This window comes from Haliotis rufescens, unplaced genomic scaffold, assembly GCF_023055435.1.
Source record: "Haliotis rufescens isolate VD_foot unplaced genomic scaffold, xgHalRufe1.0.p SCAF_2, whole genome shotgun sequence".
In the NCBI taxonomy this organism is placed as follows: domain Eukaryota; kingdom Metazoa; phylum Mollusca; class Gastropoda; order Lepetellida; family Haliotidae; genus Haliotis; species Haliotis rufescens.
Window position 1 is genome coordinate 49,457,790 of NW_025963890.1, and position 27,324 is coordinate 49,485,113.

At 40.5% G+C, this 27,324-nt stretch overlaps 2 protein-coding genes across 3 annotated transcripts; both read right to left on the reverse strand.

Moving 5' to 3' along the window:
• Window positions 1-682: 682 nt before the first annotated feature.
• Window positions 683-15,637, reverse strand: LOC124146294. 2 transcript variants are annotated; one of them, XM_048400092.1, is made up of 15 exons: window positions 15,481-15,637; window positions 13,962-14,045; window positions 10,004-10,109; window positions 9,404-9,502; window positions 8,397-8,603; window positions 7,979-8,140; window positions 7,460-7,685; window positions 6,763-6,963; window positions 6,328-6,627; window positions 5,585-5,728; window positions 4,797-5,047; window positions 2,641-2,782; window positions 2,221-2,349; window positions 1,833-2,032; window positions 683-1,445 (listed from the first exon to the last, which is right to left on the reverse strand). In XM_048400092.1, the coding sequence occupies exons 3-15, from the start codon at window positions 10,100-10,102 to the stop codon at window positions 1,194-1,196; spliced, it is 2,412 nt and encodes an 803-aa protein (XP_048256049.1). In that variant the 5' UTR covers window positions 10,103-10,109; window positions 13,962-14,045; window positions 15,481-15,637; the 3' UTR covers window positions 683-1,193. The 2 variants fall into 2 exon arrangements, with proteins under 2 accessions (XP_048256049.1, XP_046372486.2); XM_046516530.2 differs by lacking the exon at window positions 13,962-14,045.
• Window positions 15,638-24,371: 8,734 nt separating this feature from the next.
• On the reverse strand, window positions 24,372-27,086 carry LOC124146295 (actin-2-like). The gene is made up of 2 exons (XM_046516532.2): window positions 26,873-27,086; window positions 24,372-25,690 (listed from the first exon to the last, which is right to left on the reverse strand). The coding sequence occupies exons 1-2, from the start codon at window positions 26,996-26,998 to the stop codon at window positions 24,686-24,688; spliced, it is 1,131 nt and encodes a 376-aa protein (XP_046372488.1). The 5' UTR covers window positions 26,999-27,086; the 3' UTR covers window positions 24,372-24,685.
• Window positions 27,087-27,324: the final 238 nt, after the last annotated feature.

The following is a 27,324-nucleotide window of genomic DNA, read 5'->3' on the forward strand; positions in this document are numbered from 1 at the left end:
ACAGTTCATTTCTGGTTGATGTAGCCGTCAAAAATCGTTTACGGAGGTGACGTAAGACAATCTGATGATCCTCTGCATGTGGCGTCACACGTGGTCGACCTGGCCGAGGGCGATCAGCGGTGGTACCCGTTTGCTGTAGACGCGTCTGTAAATCATAAACAGTCCGTCGACTACAACCCATCGTCCTTGCGACTTCAGCTACGGACGTTCCCGTCTGCAACATGCTGATGGCACGTTCACGTTGTACATTTGAAAGGCGTGGCATGACAAATGGCCGTAAAGACTTTAATTTGTTATCTTGTGTTTTTCTTTTTTTGTTAATGACTGCTAACAAGTATGGCTGAAAACACGTGCGGTATTATGGCCACGTGACCAGTTGCACGTGAAAAACCCTTTTTGCCACTATAGTGCTGTGCACATGATTTTGATCGATTCACCTGCACAAAAACGGGTGTTATCTGAAGACAATACGTGGCCATTACTGTATAATACACAATAAGGGCCCACAATGATAACTGGTCAAAATGTTTAAATTTTAGGATTGTGAAGTTTTTAATTTGGTTCAGTATATATATCTATATATATATCTATATCTATCTATCTGTCTATCTATCTATATATATATACGAAATAAATGCAGTACAATACTTCATAATCTATACAGTAAAACTATCTATCTATCTATCTATATATATATATATACGAAATAAATGCAGTACAATACTTCATAATCTATACAGTAAAACTATTATCTCGGAACTTCCAGTGGCCTGCTACATTGCAATGGCAATAGACCACCATATTGTACAATTATATCAGTTCTTGCCATTTTGTCGAGAGTGTAAATATGTACTGAAATGGTTTGTACAAATTCAGCTTGGTAGGGTACGGTTGATAAAACACAATGTATTAACTATCTTTTCAATGTGAGCAATCATCACGAAATACTGTGTTGTGCAATCGGTTTCTATATCTGCACGGCTGTATGGAATGTTGAAATGAATGTTGACAGCTGTATGGAATGTTGAAATGAATGTTGACAGCTGTATGGAATGTTGAAATGAATGTTGATACGATGACATGCCTGATAAGAGGTCAGTTGAGGTCATGTTGAATATAAAAGCGACAAAATCGTTTTCATGAGAAAACTATGCACAATGATATCATATGTGAAGTATGAAAAATGGACATGTTTATTTCTTCTTCTTCCTAACCAGTCCCAATCTCTCCCATATGCTTTTCTTCTTCATCTTCTCTTCCTTCTTCGTGCAATCATCCTTCTCAGGATATTTCTGGGCACCTATGGGCACATGTAGTCCTTCATTCAACACCCCCTCCTGCGTCTCCTTCTTCTGTCGGATCCTACGTTGGCGTCTGACGGAGTCACGTCGACTGTCCACACTCGAGCGACGTGACCCTCTGTTCAGCATGTTATGTCTTGGGCGCTGTAGTAAGATACACGTTTCTTACACACTGATAATGTATTCAGGCAATCATAAAAATAGTTAAATTCTTACAAAATACTCTTGACTTCTGGAGCTTTCAATTGTGAATATCAATTGGATACATCATGCATGGGAATCAGTTTGAAGTTTACATTTACCTACAATGCTAACTTCCACTGAAGTTATCATGGGGGAGTGATCCTGCAATCAAGCAATTTTCACATAACGACTTTCAGTCATACAGAGAGGTAGATGTTGAGACATATATCTTGTGATATTTAATTTCCTTTTGTGAATTGGTCCGATGCATTCGTGCAAATAAAGGCTATGAGTTCACACATTTGGTTTTGCAAACATGTTCTAATATGTTTTCAAATAGCTTCCTACCTCTCGTCCAAGGTTTCGTTTTTCCAGACAATTTGTGAGCTCAGTATCCACTTCTTTAAAGTTTGGTCTTTCAGAAGTATGATATCTCCAACACCTTTTCATGATGTCAAATATGACGAAGGGGGCTTGGAATTGTGGACGTGGATGAGGCATGACGTATCCCCGAAGAACCTTGTCCGCCATAAGGTCGATTGCAAAATCTATACAGAAGAAAACACGCACCTTCACTCTAAAATATAAAACAAGTTTAGCTTAAATATTACAGCGTTGGACATAATTACTTTACAGGAATAACATGATTTTGCAATCATGTTAGTAACCACTTCCGAAATATGCAGAGCTACAATGTAGCAGGTGTTAGCTTTATGTGTGGTGATGACGAGTTTACCTGGATATGGAACCATTCCCAGGGTGACGAGTTCCCACAACAGTATACCATAGGCCCATACATCCGCCTTGGTGGACCTCACCCCTGAGTTGATGACCTCGGGAGCTGACCATCTGCTGTAGTTAGCCACTGAAAGGAGTACCATTCTACTTACGTTGAGGTTTGACATATTAAGAGGTCATCAAGAATCGGTGAGAATTGATTAAAATAACAGGTAATTGAACTGGTAAAGAATTAGTCTCCAGGGAGATGTGGGCATTACCACTGCAATCAATATACTTCATACTTTGGAAGGCATCATTTCTTGGCAACTAGAATCCATAAGGTACTAGTGAGAGACATGCTAATATGAAACTATTGGCATATCTATATTTATGTTTCATTCTGTTCGGAAACGAATACATTATGAAACCAACATACTTTCATCAGTCTTGTCAGAAGGGATCGTGACATGAAAGTTGGCAACCTTGAGGGTTTTCTTGTCGGTCATCAGTACGTTCTCAGCTCGCAAGTCCCCATGGATGCATTCCTTCCCCTCCAGGTGAACCATAGCGCTGCTCAGCTGCAATAACATGTGACGTTCATTCATCAAAATAAAATGAAAATATATCACTTCTGTCATACACTAGATTGGGTTACACTTTCTGGTGGGATTCATTCATTCATTCATTCATTCATTCATTCATTCATTCATTCTGGTGCACTGAATGGAACTATATCCCTGCAGGGTCATCTGGTTAATCTCACCGAGTTCAGTGTGAAGTGTTCATTCATTCATTCATTCATTCATTCATTCATTCATTGAGCAACATTCCTGTAGGGGCATTTGGATCATGTTACTGAGCTGGAAATCCTGAGTGTTATCCAAAGGAAATTAACACCCTCAACAACATATATGGAATGAGTGAGTTAGGGGTTAAGCACATATCCCATGCCAAGATATTGGAGCATTCAGCTCAGCCATGGATTGCCCACCATACTAACTGGTATCTTTTACCAGTGCTTCGGTGGGATCAGCGGAACATCATGGGAGTTTTCGTGCATGGTTTCCAAAACAATTAGTGACAGATCTACCTCAAACATGTGCATAGTTTCATTGGGGTGAAAATGTCAGCAAATCGAAAAGAAATGCATTTGAAATTTTACAAATTCTGGTACGTTTCCAGCCACAGAAACAAAAGCCCATTGTGTTTGCAATGGGTATGTTTTCCACATATTGTCATTGAATACAATTATCTGAACTTAATCTGTTTGAATGTTGAGTGTGTCTGATGGGTGCCATCGGTGGGGCAGCATTTGCTCATCTTTTCGCGAACACCTGGTATAATTTAGTAGTGATTCATAAACACATGCTCAAGATTTAGACGGAATCGTACAAACAACTCTGGTTTTTATGGTCATGAAACGAATGTTGTCGGTTTTATTTACTTTTTGACTGAGAATTACGCCTAACTATATAATAGTACCCTATCAGGAATTGTCAATGTCATTGTGTTTTCATCCTATGAATTAACCTATGTTTGTCGTAGAGGGGACTGGAAATGATCGGGGACTGATTTCAGTCACTGGTTTGCCTGTTTACTTGGATATTGTTCCCGAGTATAACAATACAAAACCAATCTGATAACTGGTGTTCGGCCTCTAAAGGGGACAACTCTGCAAATACAGTTCATAGGGGCTCTTTATGTTTTGTTTTCGTTATGTGCAAGACATGAAAAGATTTAAGACTTTGGTTGGAAGACAAACAGTTTGAACAGGGTTTAATTCTGCCGCCAGATTGTTATGCCATATGGTAGTTATGTGCACAATAATATTTCCTGCCAGTCCTTCCCATGGCCAAGCATCTGGCTGATACAGTGAGCATTGATTAACATGGCCATGGTAACAACAAACACAAGGTAATGACTGATGGTTGGGTTCCTTTTGCCATAATCCTGTCCAGCAATACCGCCCACTGTAGTCTGATGGGAAATGACGACCGACCCTAATGTCTTCTAATAAGGTGGGAAAGGGAAGGGAAGGGAAGGGAAGGAGTGGTTGAACGGGTACTGGACCAGTCGTCCACAGTGCCGCAATTCCATGTACTGATGTGCGTCCGTCATGGGCGCCAGAAACATATGTACGTGGATTTGAATACTAGTAGTCTGTCTCCCTAGAACCGAGATAATATATTCAAAAACGCATCCAGCTGAGGTCTGGAATGATTTGGCATGTCAAGGAAATCCTGAAATTCAGCACCTTGTTCTGGTTTCCATTTCGATAATATTTTCTATTTTGTAGATATATTTTCAAATAAGATAACCTTATGTCTAGGACTAATTGTTAGTCTAGAATACCAGATACACATTAATTAATATTACTGGCTTGTCAACTCCATTTCCTTGCTCGTTGGTTTCACAAAAAAAGTTATCGTCTAAGACCTGAATCACTTCAGGCTTTCCTCCTCCATTGACACGCTTCGATACAACTGAAATACTATTCACAGCGGTGTAATACCTAACTCACCCATTCACTCACTCCGATAACAAGCACGGGTCTTCAGTGCATTTGTAAACGAAAGTTGCTGAATATGTTACCTGAGTTGCCATTCCAAGTATTATTGAAGCGCTGACCTCCATCCCTTGCATACCCCGGATGTGATTCAGCAGGTTCCCAGTGACTGACTCAGTGATGATCCATGGAGGGTCTGTCTGCATGCTGACACCAAACAGCTGAACAATATGATCGTGTTTAAAATTCCGCAGATGGTTAGCCTCGATAAGCAGCCTCAGACTATTTACAGTGTGGTGGGGGATTTTCACTGACACCTCCAAGTTGAGAAACAGTCCTGAAATGCATTCATTGTCTTTTTGTATATAGTGTTATCATTAATATACATTGTATTTTATTAGGCTTATGAGTATCTCACATTCTTAAATTACACATCACATGCAAACAAACATCGTTCACAATGATGGTATGAGTAAATATACCTCGCTTTTAATCATTAACATATCATGGAAGACGACAAGGTGTGACCTGGAGTAACAGGTAAGACAGTGATTAATCAATCGGTTTCAGTCAAAGCATTCTGTAATACCAGAAACAGCAAACATGGTATGAGTAAATATACCTCGCTTTTAATCATTAAAATATCATGGAAGACGACAAGGTGTGACCTGGAGTAACAGGTAAGACAGTGATTAATCAATCGGTTTCAGTCAAAGCATGCTGTAATACCAGAAACAGCAAACATGGCATGGCTTTGTAGCTGTCACAGAGAAGAAGGTACTTGTGATGCTGTTCTGTATATCCATGCACAGGTGATACAGACATTTTGTCCCTGGCTGGTGTTCACTTGACTGAAAGAAGATGCGGGCCTCACCTGACCACAGCTTCCACGAGGGTACCTGACACACCTCCTTCTGCCTCCTGATCTGATCTGTGGAGATGTTCAGTTCCTTCAACTGGCACTTTAGGCTCTCCTGGAGGCGAACTGACTCACTGGGTAGAGCCGAGGCCGTCTGATCTGGGTAACAACAAACAAAATGAATAACATACATGTATGTGCAGGTTACAGTTTGAGCACAATATATATACAGACTGTGCACTGTCTTGGAAGAACTGTCCTCATTACTTTGTTTTTCCAAATATTACTCCTTATAAATTGCCGAGAAACGTTGCAAATAGAACCCATAGTCCTGCTTGTATTCTTCTGGTGTCAAAGTTAACCGGCATATAATTGAGAATCTTTACTTTTTTCGATAGAAGAGAGATGACTTTCACCAAAGCTTGTGGTAGACGGCAGTACATGTATTAAACACATAATTTGACATTGAGCTCCATTCAGAGTATTTACATTTGTGAACTTTATTTTGGTTATTCAGGCATTGACGAATTAATTAACATGGAACAGGTATCTATTGTGTGACTGTTGTATGTTATACGATGGTGGATTTCCGATACTAGATAATTTCGGGTCATATTTTTCTTGTAAAAAAATATGGATCATAAATTAGACATAATGACATGCAAAAGACCCGTGTCCTTGAAGTAGAATCAGTCCTAATGTGTCTGGTGGAAATGGGGCCATCTCTGTGGTTGAAAGTGCTGAAATATTTCGCCCACCTGGTTCAAACGCTTCATCATCCCGGCAGACCAACATATCGGCAATATGACCCTGATCTGACCTTCTCAGGGCATCTTGCAGAAGGTTAAGGGACTTTTTGCCGAAAACTGTCATGATGTCCACCAGTCGGTGGACCTTATCTGGTCTGGGGTCCGGCTGCAGCACATACTGGACGAGATCGTTTGTGAGGAATCCACTGTCCCTGAGATACGTGAGTAACAGAGGAACCATCACATGCTCGGCCAGGAAAGAGTAGTTCTGCTCTAGGATCCGGCGGTGATGCACTGGCATTGGCTCCACTACAAGGAATGAACCAGTTATTGTACATATATATGACAGACAGCAGTATAAGTATTAAACACATAATTTGAAGATAAACCCATTCAGAGCTGACACCAACATTTATGGACATTATTTTGGTTAAATTGTCTTGCCTTTTAATGGATGCTGAACGCCACACTTCTGACATGCATCTATGAGCGTTTCCAGCAGTGCAGGTGAACCTCTAGCTTGACATTCCATGTTCCATTGCTGTATTACCCCCCAGAACAGGCTCCTATAGGATGCGTTGTTACCCTCCAGAATTCCCATGTCAGACACGTTGAGATATCTCGCCAGGTCACTCACACGGACGTCTGGAAGGGTGGAGTTTTAACATCAGTAAAACCCTCTTACAAATACATGTAGTACAATTGTTTGAAATGTCTTTGGATGTAAATTGGTAAATGAGTGAGTGAATGAGTGAGTAGGGATTAACGTTGATTTGTACAATAAATAACCCAGTCCCTGTGTGTGTGTGTGTGTGTGTGTGTGTGTGTGTGTGTGTGTGTGTGTGTGTGTGTGTGTGTGTGTGTGTGTGTGTTACGGCTTGTACTAGTCCAGAATAATACCGATTTTATAGTGCTAGCCAACTGAGATACCATGTCGCAATTTAACATGAATACCCCACTCAGACACAGTATACTGACTCCGTGCCGATCAGTCCTCTTAGCGACAACAAGTACCATACTTTAAAGTCTTTTTGTGTCACGCGGCCAGGATTGAACCCGGGCGGACGCTCTACCACTAGACCACGGAGGCAGTCTTATATGGTAAGGGCTAACCTGGTGGCCAGCCTATCGTTGTACGTACGTATGACATCTTCCAGTTTCATACAAAAGGCTTGGATATGAGGAGGCAGGGGATCTGTTCTGTGGTCAGCATTCACCAAGGAGTGGTAACTTCCACGGTTACGTTTGTCCCGAGTCTTCAGACGCCAGAGGTCTTTCACGCGTGCCATCAGTTGGGCCATATCGTCTGAAAGCTGCTGGTCTCTGAGTTTAACATCTTCCAAATGCCTTTCCACATTCCTCAGCATCTGTGTGAGTGGAGATTAACATTATGTAATGTGAAGCATATACATTTAGACTACTCATTCAATTTATATCAAAAGCTAAACCATTGCCCTCATCTTAATTACAGATGTCAGAAACGGACATTTTGTTCGGACACATTTCTGTGGCTTTTACCATAAAGGTTGGTCATATTGCAGTATTATTTTGTTCGGAAAAAGGGTAGGCAGTTCATTGTAGACACTATGTACCTTCATAATAATCAAGTGATCTTTCACCTTTCTCCAAATTGTTTGATTACTCAAAAAGTCCAAATTACCTCTCTTGACAGGCACGTCTCCAAAGTGTCCCTCTGTCGCAAGATGTCCATTGACTTGGTACAGCCGGAGTTGCATGAGGACAACTCACTGAAGTCCGAGGTGGTCCCAGATGTGAAACAGAAAGCAGGAACACTGGTGGAGCTGCTGGTGCGAGAGAACACCTGAAGGGGGAATGTCCGAAATGAAAAGATGAAAAGAGAAATACTGAGACAAGAACATTGGCCTGGATTATTACAATTTATTAAGCTTTTTTGTGTGACAATAAAAATTACGTCCAGCTGTTCTTAATACATAAAGTTTGAAGGCTATATGGCATACATTCAAATAACGGTACGGCATTTGAGGGTTTTCTTCAGTGTTGGATTTTGAATATTACCATGTTTCTGATGTATAAGAAAGACCTGTGCCGGTCATTACCCTGCGAGGGGCTGGCGTTGATGTGCAATAAGGTCCTTCCTGAGAGAAGATGTCACCGACGCTGCAAGATCGAGATGTTACACTGTCCTTGAGTTCCAACACAGTCTTTTTCAGTTCGTCATGGCTCTGCTTAATGCTTGCCTGCCCCTCACTCTGTTTCTCCATCTCCTTCTGGAGATGACTCACTTGTCTGGAGATGTCACTCTCCTGCAACCAACCAACTCATTTTATCTTACAACGGGTGACTGAGTGGCCTGGGAATTAATGCTGCTCTTCAGTACTTTGGTTTTGAAGCAGCATTACAGATTAAAGTAGGAAAATGTGTCGCCTTTACCTCTTTGGTTAAGGTCATTGTGAATCAGCTAAAAAAACTATGTGGTGCTGTATATGCTCAGGCAGTTGTTTACACGGTAATACTTCACTCGAACATGTGATAGGCATTGGCAGCTTATAAGCACGGCAACTTGGAAAGCTAACATGAGGTGGGCACCCCTAAAGCAAACTTAGCAAGCTTTGCAAAGCTTTCGTTCCACAGCGAACGTCACCATTATGACGTCATATCTCTCATTGTGACGCAAAAGATGTGACGTCTCAGTCGTAAATAGAAAAGCGCTAAAATTCCAAGCTCTCTGTTGTCTCCAAAACTTAAAATACACCCTCTTTGTTGATTTGTATCGTTTTTTTCTGCGCGAAATGTATTGCCACACATCCTTTGAATTTTGAAGTAACGGTAACTTTGCAATTTGTAAGCTATACTTGTAGGTATAATTATTTAAATACGCCTACCGACAATGATTGAAAAAAGTTCTATTCTATGAATATTAGCTTCTGCGGTGATGCGGCCGTCAAACCAGCTGTTTTAATCAGAGGGGGTTTATTGTGATTTAATAACCTCTGATTGTCCAGTCAGAATCGAGTAATTTCCAAATTCATGGTAGAATGTAAATTATTCATATCTGCGAAATTGAATTGAGCAATCATAAGAGGCATGAGTGTTGACTACTTACCGAGGTGGTCCTGTGTCGAGGGGGGTCACTGTCCTTGAATACAGATGACACTACTTCACTCAGCTTGCCATGACAGTTTCGTATACCTTTGAATCTTGACTGCAAGATGCACATTTATGACATTGAAGTTGTAGACTATAGACAACTGAACTCTACTCTACTTTATCGTCTTTAATTTGAAAGTAGGTCTTCAAAAGAATAATGAGTATGATGATGGTGACGACGACGATACAGACGTGAACGAAAATAATCACAATGCATCTGTCACTAATGTGATTCAGGAAAAACAAGGTAAATATGTGGACCTCGCTCACGGAATGTCAGGAACACTGCCCTTCCAACAATCTTGGTAATGGAAAAGGCTGCAGTATTGGGGAGTCTTCACATTCTCAGAAAAGGTATGGGTGGGTTCGACAAGGCAGCGTTTCCTGGGAGAAGTCCCATTCGCTGTCTGGGATACAATATCGAGGGGGCAAGGGCCCTGAGCTGATGATGAGCCCTACCGGCCTGGCTCTCTTTGCTGCATTTATTTATTTTAATCTGCACAATAATAATAACAATAATAATAATATGCATATAAAAGTGTTACTTGATGCTCACCCAGTTCCTGGCACAGCCACTGTCCACATGGTCAGAGGTTTTTCTTTGCTCAGGATCACCGGACGTGACGTCATGATCAGCCTCATCCAGTGTCGTCATTTCTAAACTGTAGAAACGTAATTATTTTAGTTCTGCTGAAATTAACTTGCCATATGCATATGCTTTATATTTAGTATTTACAAATTTGGTTGACAGGTTTGCTGGGTGCAGTTGTATAATGATTAAATGCCTCATTAGAAACAAAATCATAGGTCGGGGTGGGATGGTTCATGAAAGACAGAAACACCGACTTATAACAAATCTCTGAAGGCACGTGAGAGGGGGATCCTTCTGTACGTCCATTTGCAAAGAAAACCTAATGTAATGACTATGTCAAATAGTCTTTATTTATCTTAATAGTCATCATGACAAAGATCCCAATCCCCGTCACCTCATCAATGAAACATATAACTAAATGGCAACACAAACATGGCATGTATCGCGGATGTTTGGAATATTCATATTTGGCTAATAGTTCAATATTTGACAATTAACATACTCTACAAATTCCGTTGAAATCCGAACTACACGAGCACCGTCCTTAAACTATTAAAGACCTTTTAACTTGCTTTCAGAAAGAAATGTAACTCGAGACTGAAGGAAAAACACTTGATATAGTAAACACGCTGTGTTCCTATTATCATCGAGTTAGTGAGTGAGTTAGCATTTCATGTATGTCAGTTGGAGAAAACTTTAAGTGAGACAGTTCATAGACTACTACCGTGGTAGGACATACGGCCACGGACATGGTGCTGATAGACCAAAGGTCATAATCATGGCGACCCGTGAAGATCCTGGGAAGAGTAGGTCTTAAGCAACCCATGCTTGCCGTAAAAGGCGACTATGCTTGTCGTAAAAGGCGACTATGCTTGTCGTAAAAGGCGACTATGCTTGTCGTAAAAGGCGACTCTGCTTGTCGTAAAAGGCGACTATGCTTGTCGTAAAAGGCGACTCTGCTTGTCGTAAAAGGCGACTATGCTTGTCGTAAAAGGCGACTCTGCTTGTCGTAAAAGGCGACTATGCTTGTCGTAAAAGGCGACTCTGCTTGTCGTAAAAGGCGACTATGCTTGTCGTAAAAGGCGACTATGCGTGTCGTAAAAGGCGACTCTGCTTGTCGTAAAAGGCGACTCTGCTTGTCGTAAAAGGCGACTCTGCTTGTCGTAAAAGGCGACTCTGCTTGTCGTAAGAGGCGAACAATGGGATCGGGTGGTCAGGCTCGCTGACTTGGTTGACGCATGTCATCATATCTCAATTGCGTGGATCGATGGTCATGATATCAATTGTGTGGCCCATGCTCGATTATATACAGACCGCTGTCATATAGCTGGACTACGACGACGCAAGTATGGAAAGTGATAATTATCGTCTCAGGCCGAGGGGCCAATGCAGTTGAGGCAGTACATAACAGTAATAAACACGGCGGTTCTGAATTAGTAAGTGTGGTTTTACGCCGCGTTTAGCAACATTCAAGCATTATCTCCCATTGCACCAATGTGTGGAATCGAACCCGGTAACTCGGTGTGTCAAGCGAACGCTTTTATCAAAAGGCAACACAACCGCCGCTTACGGCTCTTTGACTCGTATGCTTCACAATGAATGTTGTCAAAAGTTAGGTGGGCAAATATTCCATTGCTTCTTAAATAACTTACTCGTTGCTGAACACTGGCATGTATACTAGATTAACATCTACATAACCTAATTTATGCTGAGATTGTAACAGCTGACACATTCTTGTAAAATTGATCAAATAATGAAATCATGCACATTCATGAATGGAACATTTAGGATGGCGTCGAAACAAAACCAATAATGACATTTCGCATCTGTGTGTTGTCAAACAATGTTTTACAACGTTTACAAATATTTGCCCAGACATTTATTTTGACAAAAAGCTTTGTAAGATATCACCCACAAAATGAAAATCTTATTTCATTATTTCAGACTTCAAAGTCACATTCCCAAAAGGTCAGGAAGAGGGGGCATGGGCTCCCCAAATGCTTCTTCCTTCCTTCCTTACATTGTTGCAAGGTGTGTTTTAGAAAAAAATTATTCAGGCTCATTGTTTTAATTTAAGAAATATCTGGTTTTGCATCTGTAGCTGAAAAAAATATCTAAGACAAAAATCCCAGATAATGTCCATGGTGAAACAATAAACTCATTGTGCTTCAAAAAAAGTGTTTCAAAACGTGGTGAATAACCACATTAATGTTATAATGTTAATATTGCATGGTACGTTTGGGGCTTTAAATTAGGTTTTACATGCCACAATGTTACTATTTACTATTTCAGGTTTTGCTATGTCTGGATTGCACAAAATTATGGAAACACTAAAGGTTTCATAGTTATCTTTAAACAGATGTGTGTAGATACCGAGATACAGAAATGGTTTAAAAAGAAATACTAGCTCCGATGTCCTCTCAAATTATTAATCGTACAAGTCATTACTACCGATGTATGTTAAATAAAGATTTGATCAGTGTTCTAGCTAAGTTTCACACACTTTCTCTTAGTTTAAAATACAAACACTGCAGTGCAGTAAAAATAATGCGAAAACTAATATTGATTACCTGCTACTGTGCCCATTGTGATGAATTAATCGTTGAGGAACATCACCATTTTGTACTTGACTGTTCGCATTATTAGCAAAGTAGAAATACATTCATTCCACAATGTTACCATACATATCCTTCTTGTCAGAAATTAATTGAACTAATGTCCTCCACAACACGTTGAACAATCAAAGGTCTTGCTTTGTATGTCAAGAGAAATTGATGTACATTAAGTATATTATGTATTATTACATTACATATCACTGGTGTAAGATTCACAAATAAATACTGGCACTGGGCCACGAGGTCTCTAATACTGAAATAAAGAATCTTGATTTTGTTGACATGAAAATAATGCTATCCTTTGTTACTAATCAATGGCTATCATGGTAAATTATTTAGTGTCCTAAAAAGTAAGTATTCGGGGCTAAATCTTGTGTAAAAACTGTTTTCCAACAAACACTGGTGTGAGATAAGGTTGTGTCCTAAGTCCACTTTTATTCATCTTCTTTATAACCAAGCTTGCGTGTACTATGAAAGAATAATGTAACTGTGGAATGTTCGTGTTACAACAACTTAAAGATATCATGTTCTTATTTGCTGATAACATTGTTCTGTTTCATTAAACTGTTCATAGTTTGCAGTCTCTTAACCTCACGTGAAGATATATTATCAATCAAATGTACATTAGACCTGCCTGCCAGCCTGCCTATCTATCTATCTATCTATCTATCTATCTATCTATCTATCTATCTATCTATCTATCTATCTATCTATCTATATCATACTGAATCTATCTATCTATCTATCTATCTATCTATCTATCTATCTATCTATCTATCTATCTATCTATCTATCTATCTATCTATCTATATCATACTGAATCTATCTATCTATCTATCTATCTATCTATCTATCTATATCATACTGAATCTATCTATCTATCTATCTATCTATCTATCTATCTATATCATACTGAATCTATCTATCTATCTATCTATCTATCTATCTATCTATATCATACTGAATCTATCTATCTATCTATCTATCTATCTATATCATACTGAATCTATCTATCTATCTATCTATCTATCTATCTATATCATACTGAATCTATCTATCTATCTATCTATCTATCTATCTATCTATATCATACTGAATCTATCTATCTATCTATCTATCTATCTATCTATCTATATCATACTGAATCTATCTATCATAAACCTATCCATCTAGTATCTATCTTTCGTAATAGCAGATCTACAGCTAATCAAAACTTACATAATTTACAGTTAATGCATTTAATTGTAATGTCGGCAAATAACAACACTAATGAAGTTCAACCCCTACACATCTAAATTTGTACTTACCGGGTTAAATATCCATTGACTCTTAGTAACACTTTCCGACAACCACAACTTTTATCACCAGGTTGAGGGTTTATTTTGGGTAAGCTGAAACATCATGCCATCATTTTACGACAATGATATTTGTTCGCTTCTCCGTGCACGGAGGTAACCCCACCAGCTATGGCCTTGACATCCTTCATATCTATTTCGCCTACCTTCGAACCGGCTGTGACTCATTGTGACTGTAGTTCTCGCCTAGATATATGCAGCTCACAGCTCTCGTAGGCTTGAATGCTCTCACTAAAACGCGTTTTGTATGATATGATGATTGTCCGAAACGAAAGTATGTCAAAGTTTAGTCAATGACGTAAATGTTAACAATCAGGATACCTAAACTTACATGTCAATGTTGTATACAAGTGCGACTTTAGATGCAGCCTTTACTGATTACATAACCGTTCTACAGCGTGAGGCAAGCAACTGTTATCTCTTCCTAGACTTGCACAAGTCTTTGAGGCAATGATTATTAGTTTAAATAATAATTTCTAGATTATGTAAATAATAAGAAAAGTTATCCCTATAACAGACTGGAGTCCTCAGATGTACTGTCCACATATCTAGACTTTCCTATTAGGAGGAGAGAATTACTACACATCCAAGTTTTCTTTCAGTAAAGCTTTGGAGCAAGGCTAATCTTTTCCAACCGATGGCATATGTTTACTCGAGTTACCTTAACTCTTTAATACCTAAAAACAGATATGTAAATACGTCCAAAATAAGATTAGGTTTGAGATGACAGATTTCCAATGCCAGTGTTGGGGATGAGTTAGTAAGGGGTGGATAGGGTAGAATTGAACAGGATAGCAGCGCTGTCCGGAGTAATGTTGCACATATATGACTAGTATTATGTTTCTGTTTGTTTGTTTGTTGTTTAACGCTGCACTCAGCAATATTCCAGCTATATGACGGCGGTCTGTAAATAATCGAGTATGGACCAGACAATCCAGTGATTGACATCATAAGCATCGATCCACGCGATTGGGATCGATGACATGCATCAACCAAGTCAGCGAGCCTGACCACCCGATCCCGTTAGTCGCCTCTTACGACAAGCATAGTCGCCTTTTACGGCAAGCATGGGTTGCTATTCTACCCCGGATCTTCACGGGTCGACTAGTATTATGGGTCAAACTGACATGATTATATGACTTTACTATTGTAAAGGGCCCGGGGTGAATGGGTCCTGACTCCCAGCTACCACCACCCCTGTGTATTACCCACCCCCACCCCTGTGTATTACCCACCCCCACCCCTGTGTATTACCCACCTCCACCCCTGTGTACTCCCACCCCCACCCCTGTGTATTACCCACAACGCCTTTGATTCAAGGCCACGCCATAACGCTGATTCAATGCAATGATAAAACATACAACAATGGCATACTTCCCGGTCACTGACAACCACGACATGAGACATATATACATGTATATGTACACACAAACAACATCTGCACACTACGTAATGATGAATAACTAGCTACCTGTGTCACTTTGGTGGTATAGTGTACCAGTTGAGCTGATATGCAGGCATCATACGGATGGATTTTACAGGTGAGCTAAATCAAGACAGAAGCTGCTCTCACTCCAGTGGATTCCCGCCTCGAGGCTTTCCAAGGCAGAAGTCGTGACGACACACCATGACACAATCCCCATAAATAGAACACACAGGTGTAAGGGAAGCCTTGTTGTGTTACCTTGACCTTGATTATCAACAACTACCCACGGTATATTATGGTATGGTGTTTAGTGTCATATCGTCATCTGGGTAGATTTTTCATTCTGTGATTACAGCTATAAACCCGTAATATATACCGTTGCGTACAGTTATTATGAATTTTTTATGATGTATGTACCATGTTAATTTAAAATGGTGATTTTATTGAATTTTATATTGTTTTCTGAGACGAATAAGGCCACTACAAAATAATTATATATTTAATAACTACAGTTATTACAGTATACATGCATCTTCCGAAATATATTCTGTTTGTATTTAATTAATTATTTTTTAATAATTAATTTAATTCGTTTTATGTTTTTCATATCTGATAGGTTGCCTAGTGGTTAAAAGGTTAAAGTGTTCGCTCGTCAAGCCGAGGACCCGGGGTTCGATTCCCGACCTGGGTACAATGTGTGAAGCCCATTTGTGGTGTCGCCTGCCGTGATGTTGCTGGAATATTGCTAAAGCGGCGTAAAACCATACTCACTCACAGTTATTTGTGTGGTGTTAGGGGTAGATGGACATGAGTGAGAGACTTTTGTGGCCAGACATAAACTTCACACATGGATATTCAGTTATTCATGTTCAGCTACTGTGACATCTGCTGCTGTGACTAACAACATCAGACGACACACGACTCATAGGCCTGACACAGGCTGTGTGGCGTGATCATTGATCGTACAGCCCTCCCGACAACAACTAACGGCATCGTCCCGGTGTAATACGAATGCAAGGCGTGTGCCAAGGAGTATACTACCCTCGCTCTTTAGTGTCGGTGTGACTGGGAGGTTTAATATATGGTCCACAGTTGAATTTAGGAAAACGGACTATAGTGAGTGAGTATGGTTTTACGCCGCTTTTAGCAATATTCCAGCACTACCACGGCGGGGGACATCAGAAATGGGCTTCACACATTGTACCCATGTCGGGAATCGAACCCGGGTCTTCGGCGTGACGAGCGAACTCTTTAACCACTAGGCTACCCGACCGCCCCATGGACTATAGAGACTTACATTGTTCATAACATAAAAATGTATGACCCGTTATAATAAAGGCGGTCTACTTAGTGTATCCAGCATGCCACCTGTTGATACTGTGTCAATATTGAACAATAAAGATTATATATGATGCCTCGTAAAATCATACTGAGAGGAAGGGAATTTATGGATGTCAACTTCTTTATTATGAGGAACACAACGTTTCGGAGTATATGCTTACTCCTTCATCAGATTAGAGGTTTTCGCAAGTTACAATCCCTCGCGATAAAGATTTAAGGCAAACGCTGTGCCCAATCTCACTGAATTCAGATCTGAGTGCTCGCTACCGCTACGCAAACATCCCATTACAGGTCACGTCAGAATGACTTTTCGCGAACTTTGACCCAACATGATATTAGCTAATCACAAAGCATGAACTGCACAAGTTCCAAAATGGCGACTTCATTCAAAACTATGCTTTGACAAATATTTTGACAAAGTTCTCGATTCAAAATTTGAAACCTGAACAAAAGAAACATCTGGAATATCTAAAAGATTGCCGAGAGTGTATGGTGGTACCTCCCACGGGCTTTGGAAAGTCCTCCGGTTCAAATATTGATCCTATAGAAGCGAGGGATAGATGGTGTCTGGCATTCGGAATCAGATCGTAACGGTCGTTCTGATTGCCCAGTGTTAAACCTTCCGAGGTTGCATGATCCTAAAAACACATTCAGACCGCCACTTTCGCGATCTCGCAAGCGACGTTCTGAATGGTCGGATGAAAGGTCGTTCGATCTTTGGTTACCTGTAATGGAGGATAGCGAGCACCAATGCCCCCATTTCACTACGACCACGAATATCCCGAATCACCCCTAATAGGACATTTTTCATTTTCGTAGATAAATCTCAATCATTTCTTGAAGTTCTTAAATGAAACAGCTTCGTAATCGATTCATTCTTGGCTATTCATAGCGATTCGTGGCTTCCAAAATTTCGTGTCCTCAACCCGAAAACATCCCGAAACAGCCACAAATATCCCGAGTCAACTACGAATCATGTAAGAATTAAGTAAGAACAACATTCGGCATATTCGTAACCCATTTTTGGCATTCTTCAAATTTTTCAACCCGATTAGCCACGAAATTTGCATATATTGGCCGAATCATCACGAATTTCGAAAGTTTCCGATTCGGGGTGATTCGGAATATTCGTGGTCCTAGGGAAAGGGGGACATAAGATTTGATTTTAAGATGAAATTTACGCTGTGCCTCTCGATGTAAGAAACCCACCCCACAGGCATTGTTTGCAAGCGGACATGTCCCCAGTGCCTCCTATGCTTGGGGAAAGAGGTGATTAACATGGCAATCGGGTGGTCTCAATGTGTATCCTTCCCAATGATGTCGACCACTGATTTGGTTGACCCAGATTCAGATTTACAGCCTTTCGTGATTGAGATGGATTACAACCAGCTGGCACGTGACTCAACGTCCACTCAATGGCTGCACACACAACGCACGATTTTCTGGGTGCTTCCTACGTGATGTCATTTATGTGAAATATGTGTTGCCAGTGCGGGCTGTCGCATCGATATCAAGTGCAGACGTTTAAACTGTCCCATTGTGAAGCCTAGTGGTTTAAGTGTTCGCTCGCCACGCCGACAATCCCGGCGTCTGCTGGAGTCCACAATTGTGGCATAGCTGGAATGATAAACGGGAAGTAAATAGACACACAATAAATGAGACCCGTGAACTTCAACGCTTGCCGGAACAGGCGACTGTGCTTGTCGTTTGTTTGTTTGTTATTTAACGCCGAACTCAGCAATATTCCAGCTATATGGCGGAAGTCTGCAAATAATCTAGTCTGGATCCGACAATCCAGTGATTGATATCATGAGCATCGATCTATGCAATGTGGATCGATGACCTGCATTAACCAGGTCAGCGAGCCTGACCCTCCGATCCCGTTAGTCGGCTCTTACGACAAGCATAGTCGGAATGGGTTGCTGAATACCTATTGTACCTCGGATCCGAAGGGGTCCATCCATGTTCTGAATACTATAAAAAGAGTCTATGTAGTGACACCCTTATAACCACAAACTAAACCTTATGTTTTTTATGGCTGACGGCGCAGAGTGGTATTACTCACAGTAGCATATTGCTGGATGACGTCAAATGATTAGCGATCTATTTTTGGTCCATCACTTGCCACCCTAACACATAGCGATCTTATTATACACCTATCGAGTTCCATAATACATCTGACCAGAAACAAATCACCAACGACAAAAGTGCGTTCGTCAGACAAAATAATTTATCTCAAGGGAATTCGCCTTGATGGTTTAGAAATCCACATTAACAAGATTCACGTGGGGTTTTATTTTTTTTAATTCATTAAAAAAGCTCATGATTTTTGTGTATCAGATATTGTCTTTATAAAATTTAAAGACGCTGCTATCTCAGTACAGGTGTAGTGTGGGTCAAAGTCAGTGGGATTACAGGTAAATGGCCAAGCCAAACCGTTCAGGTTGATTACAGAATGACATTCATCATATTAATATAATAACGACAGAGTATAGTATGTATATGAAAGCTAACAATTGAGCGATCACGCTTCCCCTAGAAGAAGCGGTCGTAAAAGTAACGTCTTCATCCCGTGTCAACCAAGTTTGTGAGTCCGAGAATTATTCAGGCGGTTATTTCGAAAGTATGAGCATTTGCTAAATATACAGAATATTTGTTAAAATAAGACGGACGTTTTTAATGATTGCATAAAAATTGGACCCGAGGTTGCCAGCAGGTTGTGAGGGCTTCATTCGGAAGCGCCCATCTGAACGTATGACAGAACGGAGGTATATCTTGCACTTGTATATATGTACATTTCCCGACACTCACCAAAACATATGGTCTGTTGGTTGGTTGGTTGGTTGGTTGGTAGCTTGGTTTGTTGTTTAACGCCGCACTCGGCAATATTCCAGCTATATGACGGCGGTCTGTAAATAATCGAGTCTGGACCAGACAATCCAGTGATTAATATCATTAGCATCGATCCACGCAATTGGGATCGCGCGATGACATGCATCAACCAAGTCAGCGAGCCTGACCACCCGATCCCATTAGTCGCCTTTAACGACAAGCATAGTCACCTTTTAAGGCAAGCATGGATTGCTGAAGACCTATTCTACCCCGGAAATATGGTCTGTAGCATCGATCTACACGCAAACAGTCAGTTCAGTTAAGTTCAGTTTATTGTCAGAAAGACCCACCAACGGTGGTGCATGAGAATAAAGTATATTATGAATTGATATATAATAATAATATCAAGATGACAGGGATATTGTGCAAATACATTTAGAGATTAATAGTTTCAATGAAATATGACAAAAATAAAGTGACAAGAATCTTATACACGTTTTTAACAGCTTCAACATTTCTAAAGATGGTATTGATGAATGTGAACAAAGTTTTCATATATTTTACTCTAGTGCTGGATAAACACTTTTTCAATTTATACATGTCAGGACATTCGGAGAGATCTTTAGGTATGTACATAGACCGCCATTGGAGAAGAACTGCCCACCTGAAAAGGTAAAGAAACTCGTCACCCAACGCGGGAGAACTACATAAATTACACAAACGTTCCACTCTTGGGATATCAGACCAGCGTCCAGTTTCAGTTGGTACGTTATGGTTTGTGGTTCTAAATTTTAAGATTGGGTAATAAATGTCTTTAGGCAGATAAAGATATAATTCAAAGTATTTATTTTCTTTAAACAGTTTATAGTACACACCCTTAGAACTCCCGGTAATGGAACTGTGCCAATTTCAAGACCTGGTCTTTCAATATTTCTTCAACTTTTGAAGCTAGTCATAATGATGAACATATTAATGGGTTATCATCTATTTCTTAGTCCACAGTTGTTTAATATTTTCTTGACAAGTGCACGTGTTGTCCATGGGAGTTTTTCAGGGATGCCCGCGTAGTTATGAGTGATAAATTTATAGATAATATTTGTTAATTTTGGAGTTTGATTATAGATTGCCATTTCATGCCAGAATAGAATAACACGTTTGTACATTTTAATATACAGGGGTTCCCTTCTGAGTTCTCTATAAATCATATGGTTTAGTGTTGCAATTCGAAAACCTGCTGCCAATTTATGACATTTTAACTGAACTTTTTCAATTATTTAATGTTTTCAAACGCCCAGATTTCACAACAGTACATTAGGAACGGGGCAATCAAAGTTTCAAATGCGCATATTAAAGAATCCAAAGGCAAATTAATTAACGTCCTTTTTTAATAATGAACATATGCATTTGTTGCATTTTCTGCTAAAAACATTGATGCCTTCTACAAATCTCCCGGTTCTGTGCATCTTTGTACCACGGTTGGTATAATTATCGACACGCCAGAAACCTATGATTGTGGGTTCGCCCCGATTATGTTTCTAGGTTTGTCAGCACCATACCCGTGCTCGTGGGTTTCACCGAAGTGGTAAACGTGTGATACCTGCATCACTTCGGGCTTTCCTCCAACATTAAGCTGGCACGCCGTGATGTAACTGGAAAACTGTTAAAAGCGGCTCTAAACCCAACTGACTCAGTAAGCCTCGCATTAAGGATACGTGTGAACAGTTTTCCGAAACAGCTGAGAATTGTTATAGGTCTATATGAATTCGGATCTAGGTGTTCACCCTTTTTCTTATATATTGGTCTGATTATACCCTTCAGCCAGCAATCTGGTATCAAGTTAAAGAAATCTGTTAGAAGTGGTATTAAATATATGGCAGCATCGATAAAATAATCGTTTTCAACGAAATCTAACCCAGTAGCTTTATATATGTCAAGAGAACATGCAAGCGGTGAATTATGAAGCGTGCTCCACAAAAGCGGATGTTCTTCCCTAGTCCCGATGAAACAGTATACCAACATTGTTTACGGTCGCTCAGTTAGACATTTTAGTCTTGCAATATGTATTTTTGTGTTAATTGGAAAAGATGAGATCATCAGCCGAGTGTTTCCATCATGTATTATGAATAGCTATTGTCCATTTTGTTTATTCTTTATGAAATTTCTAATAGGGAAGGACAGAAATAAGAGTGATCTCTGTATGGTATGTCATTCTTAAAATAATCGAAATGTAAGGCGCATTTTCACTTACTGGGAAACTTTTGAAAGCGCGTTTAAAAAGAATAAAAATTATGCACACGTTCTTTTCCCGTCTCACCCCCCAGAATCGCATTATTTATCGTAAAGTGCTAAATGACATGCAGACACGTTTGTCTGCAGAAACGCCCACATATTGGGAATCACCTAACTTATTGGAATGTGGGACAGTGGTTAACATCTTCCCGAGGCAAGGGAGTTAATTGGCTTTAACTGGACTTTTAGAGTCGGTTAGCTCCCTTGCCTCGGGAAGATATTGTGGTTTACAGCAAGTTGGCACAGCGTGGACGTATAGAGCCTATTAAATGTAAATCCTGCTAGGTGACACTAATTACATTTACAAAGGTTCGTGATGCCAAGTTTACCGGATTATGTTTCCATACCGATACCACTTTCCATTCCATGATGATGAGCCCGGAGTTCCTACCCGTGATATCTTCGTGACTCTTCCTGTAGTAAAATCAAAGACTGCTCGTCGTAAACGATTGATTTGTATGTCATACAGACCCTGAAACATATATATCCAACACAGCCCTTGCAAGGCTATCATATTTGGCAAGACTAGATAACTGCATTTTTTTCAAGCGAGGACAGAGCTTCTTATTTTCAGTAAATCTCTAGCTGTCACTAGTGTTTAGTATTGAATTGTCATAAATATAATTACTTTTCTGCAAGGCCAATATAGGCCGAGGAGACACAAAACACTAAAAAATTTATCACATATTTTCTATGTTTTTAAAATAATTATACAGTACGTATATAAAATATAACTTTGGTAAAAATTACTTGGTCAAACAACGTTTAAAAAGCGTTGTCGTCGGGCATACATTTTAAAACACATTTTACCAAAGTCGGCGACAGCTGAGGCATTTTGCATTAATATCATATTTTTGGCATCTTGTGTATTATTGACAAAAGCAGTATTATTAAATGTACCGGTAATTCATTGAGGTGAATATCATAAAATGGACATTGTAGCAGAAAATGCTTTAGGCCTTTACACACACACACACACACTCACACACACTCACACTCACACACACACACACACACACACACACACACACATCATATCAGAATATATATGTCAAACTGACCAGGGCGCACATCTAGGAACGTGATTCAGCATGCACTGGCTGTTCACGATTGCTCGAAGTCTATTTGCCTTGCCCAAATAGTGTATTGTATGAACGTTTCGAGACGACTTGCACGGGCTGGCCTGAACTTCCACCTGACGGGGGGATGCGGGCAATGTGCATGTGTCAGCAGCTCCGGGTAGCTCGGCGCAGAGCTTTCTTTGTGTGGAGAACGTTGAGGTTGAACTTCACGCAGCTGTCCGGGATACGCCTGGCCGAGTCCATTATGCCTCACTCGACTGTGCCATTCATATCATTGTGCTATTGTACAAAACGAACCAAGAAGAAGCCGCTCTATTTGAAAATACTGCCGTCGGAGACGGAAGATATCATACACGACCTAAATTTGAAATCTTTATAAGCTGACAGTTAATATCATCGCGGTAACTTTTTGAACTTTTCAAAAAGTCTCAAATAAACGCCAGTAACTATCAGATGGGACATCTTTAGGGTAGTTTTAAACAGCAAAATAACGACAATATTACTCAATTTACACACACACACAATCAATAATATATATGTGTGTGTGCGTGCGTGTGTGTATGTAATTTCGGGCTTCTGTGAACTCGAAAGAAACCTGGAGAAGGTATTCAGCTTTGTATTTTATTTTAAATATTTTGATCTGAACAGTCGAATTGCAAGTGCTTCTTTATATATTTGTTTGGCTGGTATTAGGTATCTGGTACATACCTAAACGAAATACCTAGTAATTGTATGTTGAACAATACGCGACACTTAAATATACAAATCTTCTGTATACGTGTGCAGTTATCACGTTCTTGACCCTTGACCCCCGTGCAGTTGTCTATGGCAACCGTCACTGCTTACATATTGCCCCACACATTGCTGATTCGTCCACACCAACAATCCCTGCCAAATGTAACCGCAACACTCATGCCTATTCACTTCTGTCTGCCTAATATAACCGTTTTAAAACCCATGACAAATTGAGAAACACTTCTCCACACCGGCATTGATAAAATTGGGTTGTAAAAACTAGGTGAACTTTGTATAATCCACAGGTCGACTTTACTTTTCAAATACTCCCTCAAGAAAGAATCGATTGTTACTTTAAACAGTTACTGCATTTGTTATTTCACTCCATGTTTGACCTTGTATAATAAATTCGAGTGAAAACATTTGCTGTTTTTCTAAAATAATTTCGGGTTTGTTGTTTGTATTCCAGATGCGTGCATGTGCCGTAACTCGTGAAATAAATGCGTCTCCAAAAGAATGCGACCGCTGGCCCCTAGCCACAAATGGGACACAATATGAATACGCCCCTCCTCTCAGTACTGAACATCGTAACCTTGACCTTCAGTTTACCCCATCTTATATTCAAAGATTAGAAATAATACGAAGCAAAACAGAAAATGAGGTTTTTGCTATTTTTTTTATTCAGGAATGCATTTTAACATTTTTATAAAAAAAACTTCAAAAAAGTGACATAACAAGGATATGACCAATTGCACAGAGATGAATACATGTACAAGTTTGATCGACGACACAGCCAGTGTGATACACACGTATCAGGCTAGGGTCTTATTTGGGCTGTTGAGCATAGTTCACAGGTCGAAATTGAGCGATGGCGCCAACATATTTGGTTGTGTGTGTGTGCATTTGAACACAGACATGACAGGTTGTTTGCATAACAGTTCCGTACGTAATACTATCAGGAGTCCTACAATTTAGAAGCACTTCCTGTGTACAATGGATGGGCCGGACTCATCGTACTCCTGCTTGCTGATCCACATCTGCTGGAAGGTGGACAGGGAGGCCAAGATGGAGCCTCCGATCCAGACGGAGTATTTCCTCTCTGGGGGTGCGATGACCTTGATCTTCATTGTGCTGGGGGCAAGGGCTGTGATCTCCTTCTGCATACGGTCAGCGATGCCGGGGTACATGGTGGTACCTCCTGAGAGAACAGTGTTGGCGTACAAGTCTTTACGGATATCAACATCGCACTTCATGATAGAGTTGTATGTTGTTTCATGGATACCAGCAGATTCCATACCCAAGAAGGATGGCTGGAAGAGGGCCTCTGGACAACGGAATCTCTCGTTTCCGATGGTGATGACCTGACCGTCGGGAAGCTCGTAGCTCTTCTCCAGGGAGGATGAAGAGGCAGCAGTAGCCATCTCCTGCTCGAAGTCGAGAGCTACATAGTCGAGTTTCTCCTTGATGTCCCTGACGATTTCTCTCTCAGCGGTGGTGGTGAATGAGTAACCACGCTCAGTGAGAATCTTCATGAGGTAGTCTGTGAGGTCACGTCCAGCGAGATCCAGTCTCATGATGGCGTGGGGAAGGGCGTAACCCTCGTAGATGGGGACAGTGTGGGTGACACCATCACCAGAGTCCAGAACAATACCCGTGGTACGACCGGAAGCGTACAGAGACAGAACAGCCTGGATGGCCACATACATAGCTGGAGAGTTGAAGGTCTCGAACATGATCTGGGTCATCTTTTCACGGTTGGCCTTGGGGTTGAGGGGAGCCTCAGTCAGGAGGACGGGGTGCTCCTCTGGGGCCACACGGAGCTCGTTGTAGAAGGTGTGATGCCAGATCTTCTCCATGTCATCCCAGTTGGTGACGATACCATGCTCGATGGGGTACTTGAGGGTGAGGATACCTCTCTTGGACTGAGCCTCGTCACCGACGTAGCTGTCCTTCTGTCCCATACCGACCATCACACCCTGAAACAATTAACAAAATTCGTTAGCTAAATATATTAAGCATATTGACAAATGGCTACATTGACAAATATCACAGCAAAAAGCACAAACAAAGTAACAAATAAATATCATCAAAGTCCCGTTCAACACGATTACATTAAAATTGTTTTCCTATACTGATATTATTAAAGGCTGAAAGCTATCAGAGAAGGAAACATGTTAAATATTTCAAAGCGGATGCTAATAATAAATCCCATGTGTGGCGTTTCATTTATGCCCTTTTATGGTAAGCCATCTGTGAAACCAACACATCATACGACTTCGTGTGACGTCATCACATGATTGCTGGCCTCGCAGAATCACATCTCCGGGTTAAAGATAATATTTATGCAAACCAAACAGCAGATTAACGACAGAATATGTCAAGGATGTTAATATATATACATATGATGGTTTTTAAATTTCCTTACATGTTAACAATGGATGCGATAAATATTTTGCTCAAAGTGAAAAATTGATAAAGAAAGAAAATAAGAAATTAAAATGAATCTTTGGTTTTGGAATAAATTAAATTCATCGAACCATGTAATGAAACGTTAGCTCATGCGGGAGGTCACATGACTAACAATGGACGCGATCAGGGGGCGTGGCAAGAACTCCACACCGGCCACGTGAAACCGGTTCTAAACTGCCGCCCGAGGGCAAAGCCTGGAGTCCATGCGTGAATAAAGACTTAGAAATCAACGATATTTCGTGCAATGCCGGCACTGGCTACTCGTGACATGCCTATTTCAACACAACTGATAATGATCGCTGCAGAGCCTCAAACCGGATGACAAATATATTTGGATACCAAATATTGATTTAATCAAGACAATGAGACTAGGGGCGTTGTCCATCTCTAGACAAGAGACGCCACATTGTTTCATTGAATATAGTGTTACCATTTGGCAACTTTGCAAATCGTATGCAATACGTTTGATTTGATGACGAAACGAATCAAAATCGTAATATAGAATAAACTCCATTTATTTGATATACTACATCACAAAATAATATGAAGCATATTCAACTAGGAAGGTAAATCTAATCTAATAAGGCTTACTTCAGGGAGTGGTTGATGAACTTTAGTTCAAACCAACATGGCTAATATTTGAAATCGACTGAAACGTTTTTGCAACAAACGATAGAAATATTACAAACCTGATGACGGGGACGACCGACGATGGAGGGGAAGACAGCTCTGGGGGCGTCGTCACCGGCGAACCCGGCCTTACACATGCCGGAGCCGTTGTCGATAACCAACGCAGCAACATCTTCGTCACACATTTTGATTACTTAAATTTTCCGTTGAAACACAAACAAAATTCACACACGAGTTCGCCGGCCGCTGACTAAGTTCAACTGAGACCGAATACGCCACATGACATCTATTTATAACCCGTTCGATCGCGGCTTCTAGGAAATCCAGACTAACTCTCCAAATAAGGAAATGCTTTCTGCCATATATGGTATGGTGTACGGGCTATTCACCGTCAACACGCTCAAGCCGAACAATAGCTGGGTGACGCTGCGCACTGCCCCATAAGAGTGATTGACCTAAGGCCGAATTTGGCCATTTGCTCCTAGGCAGGGTTGTAGGTGACGTTAGCAGA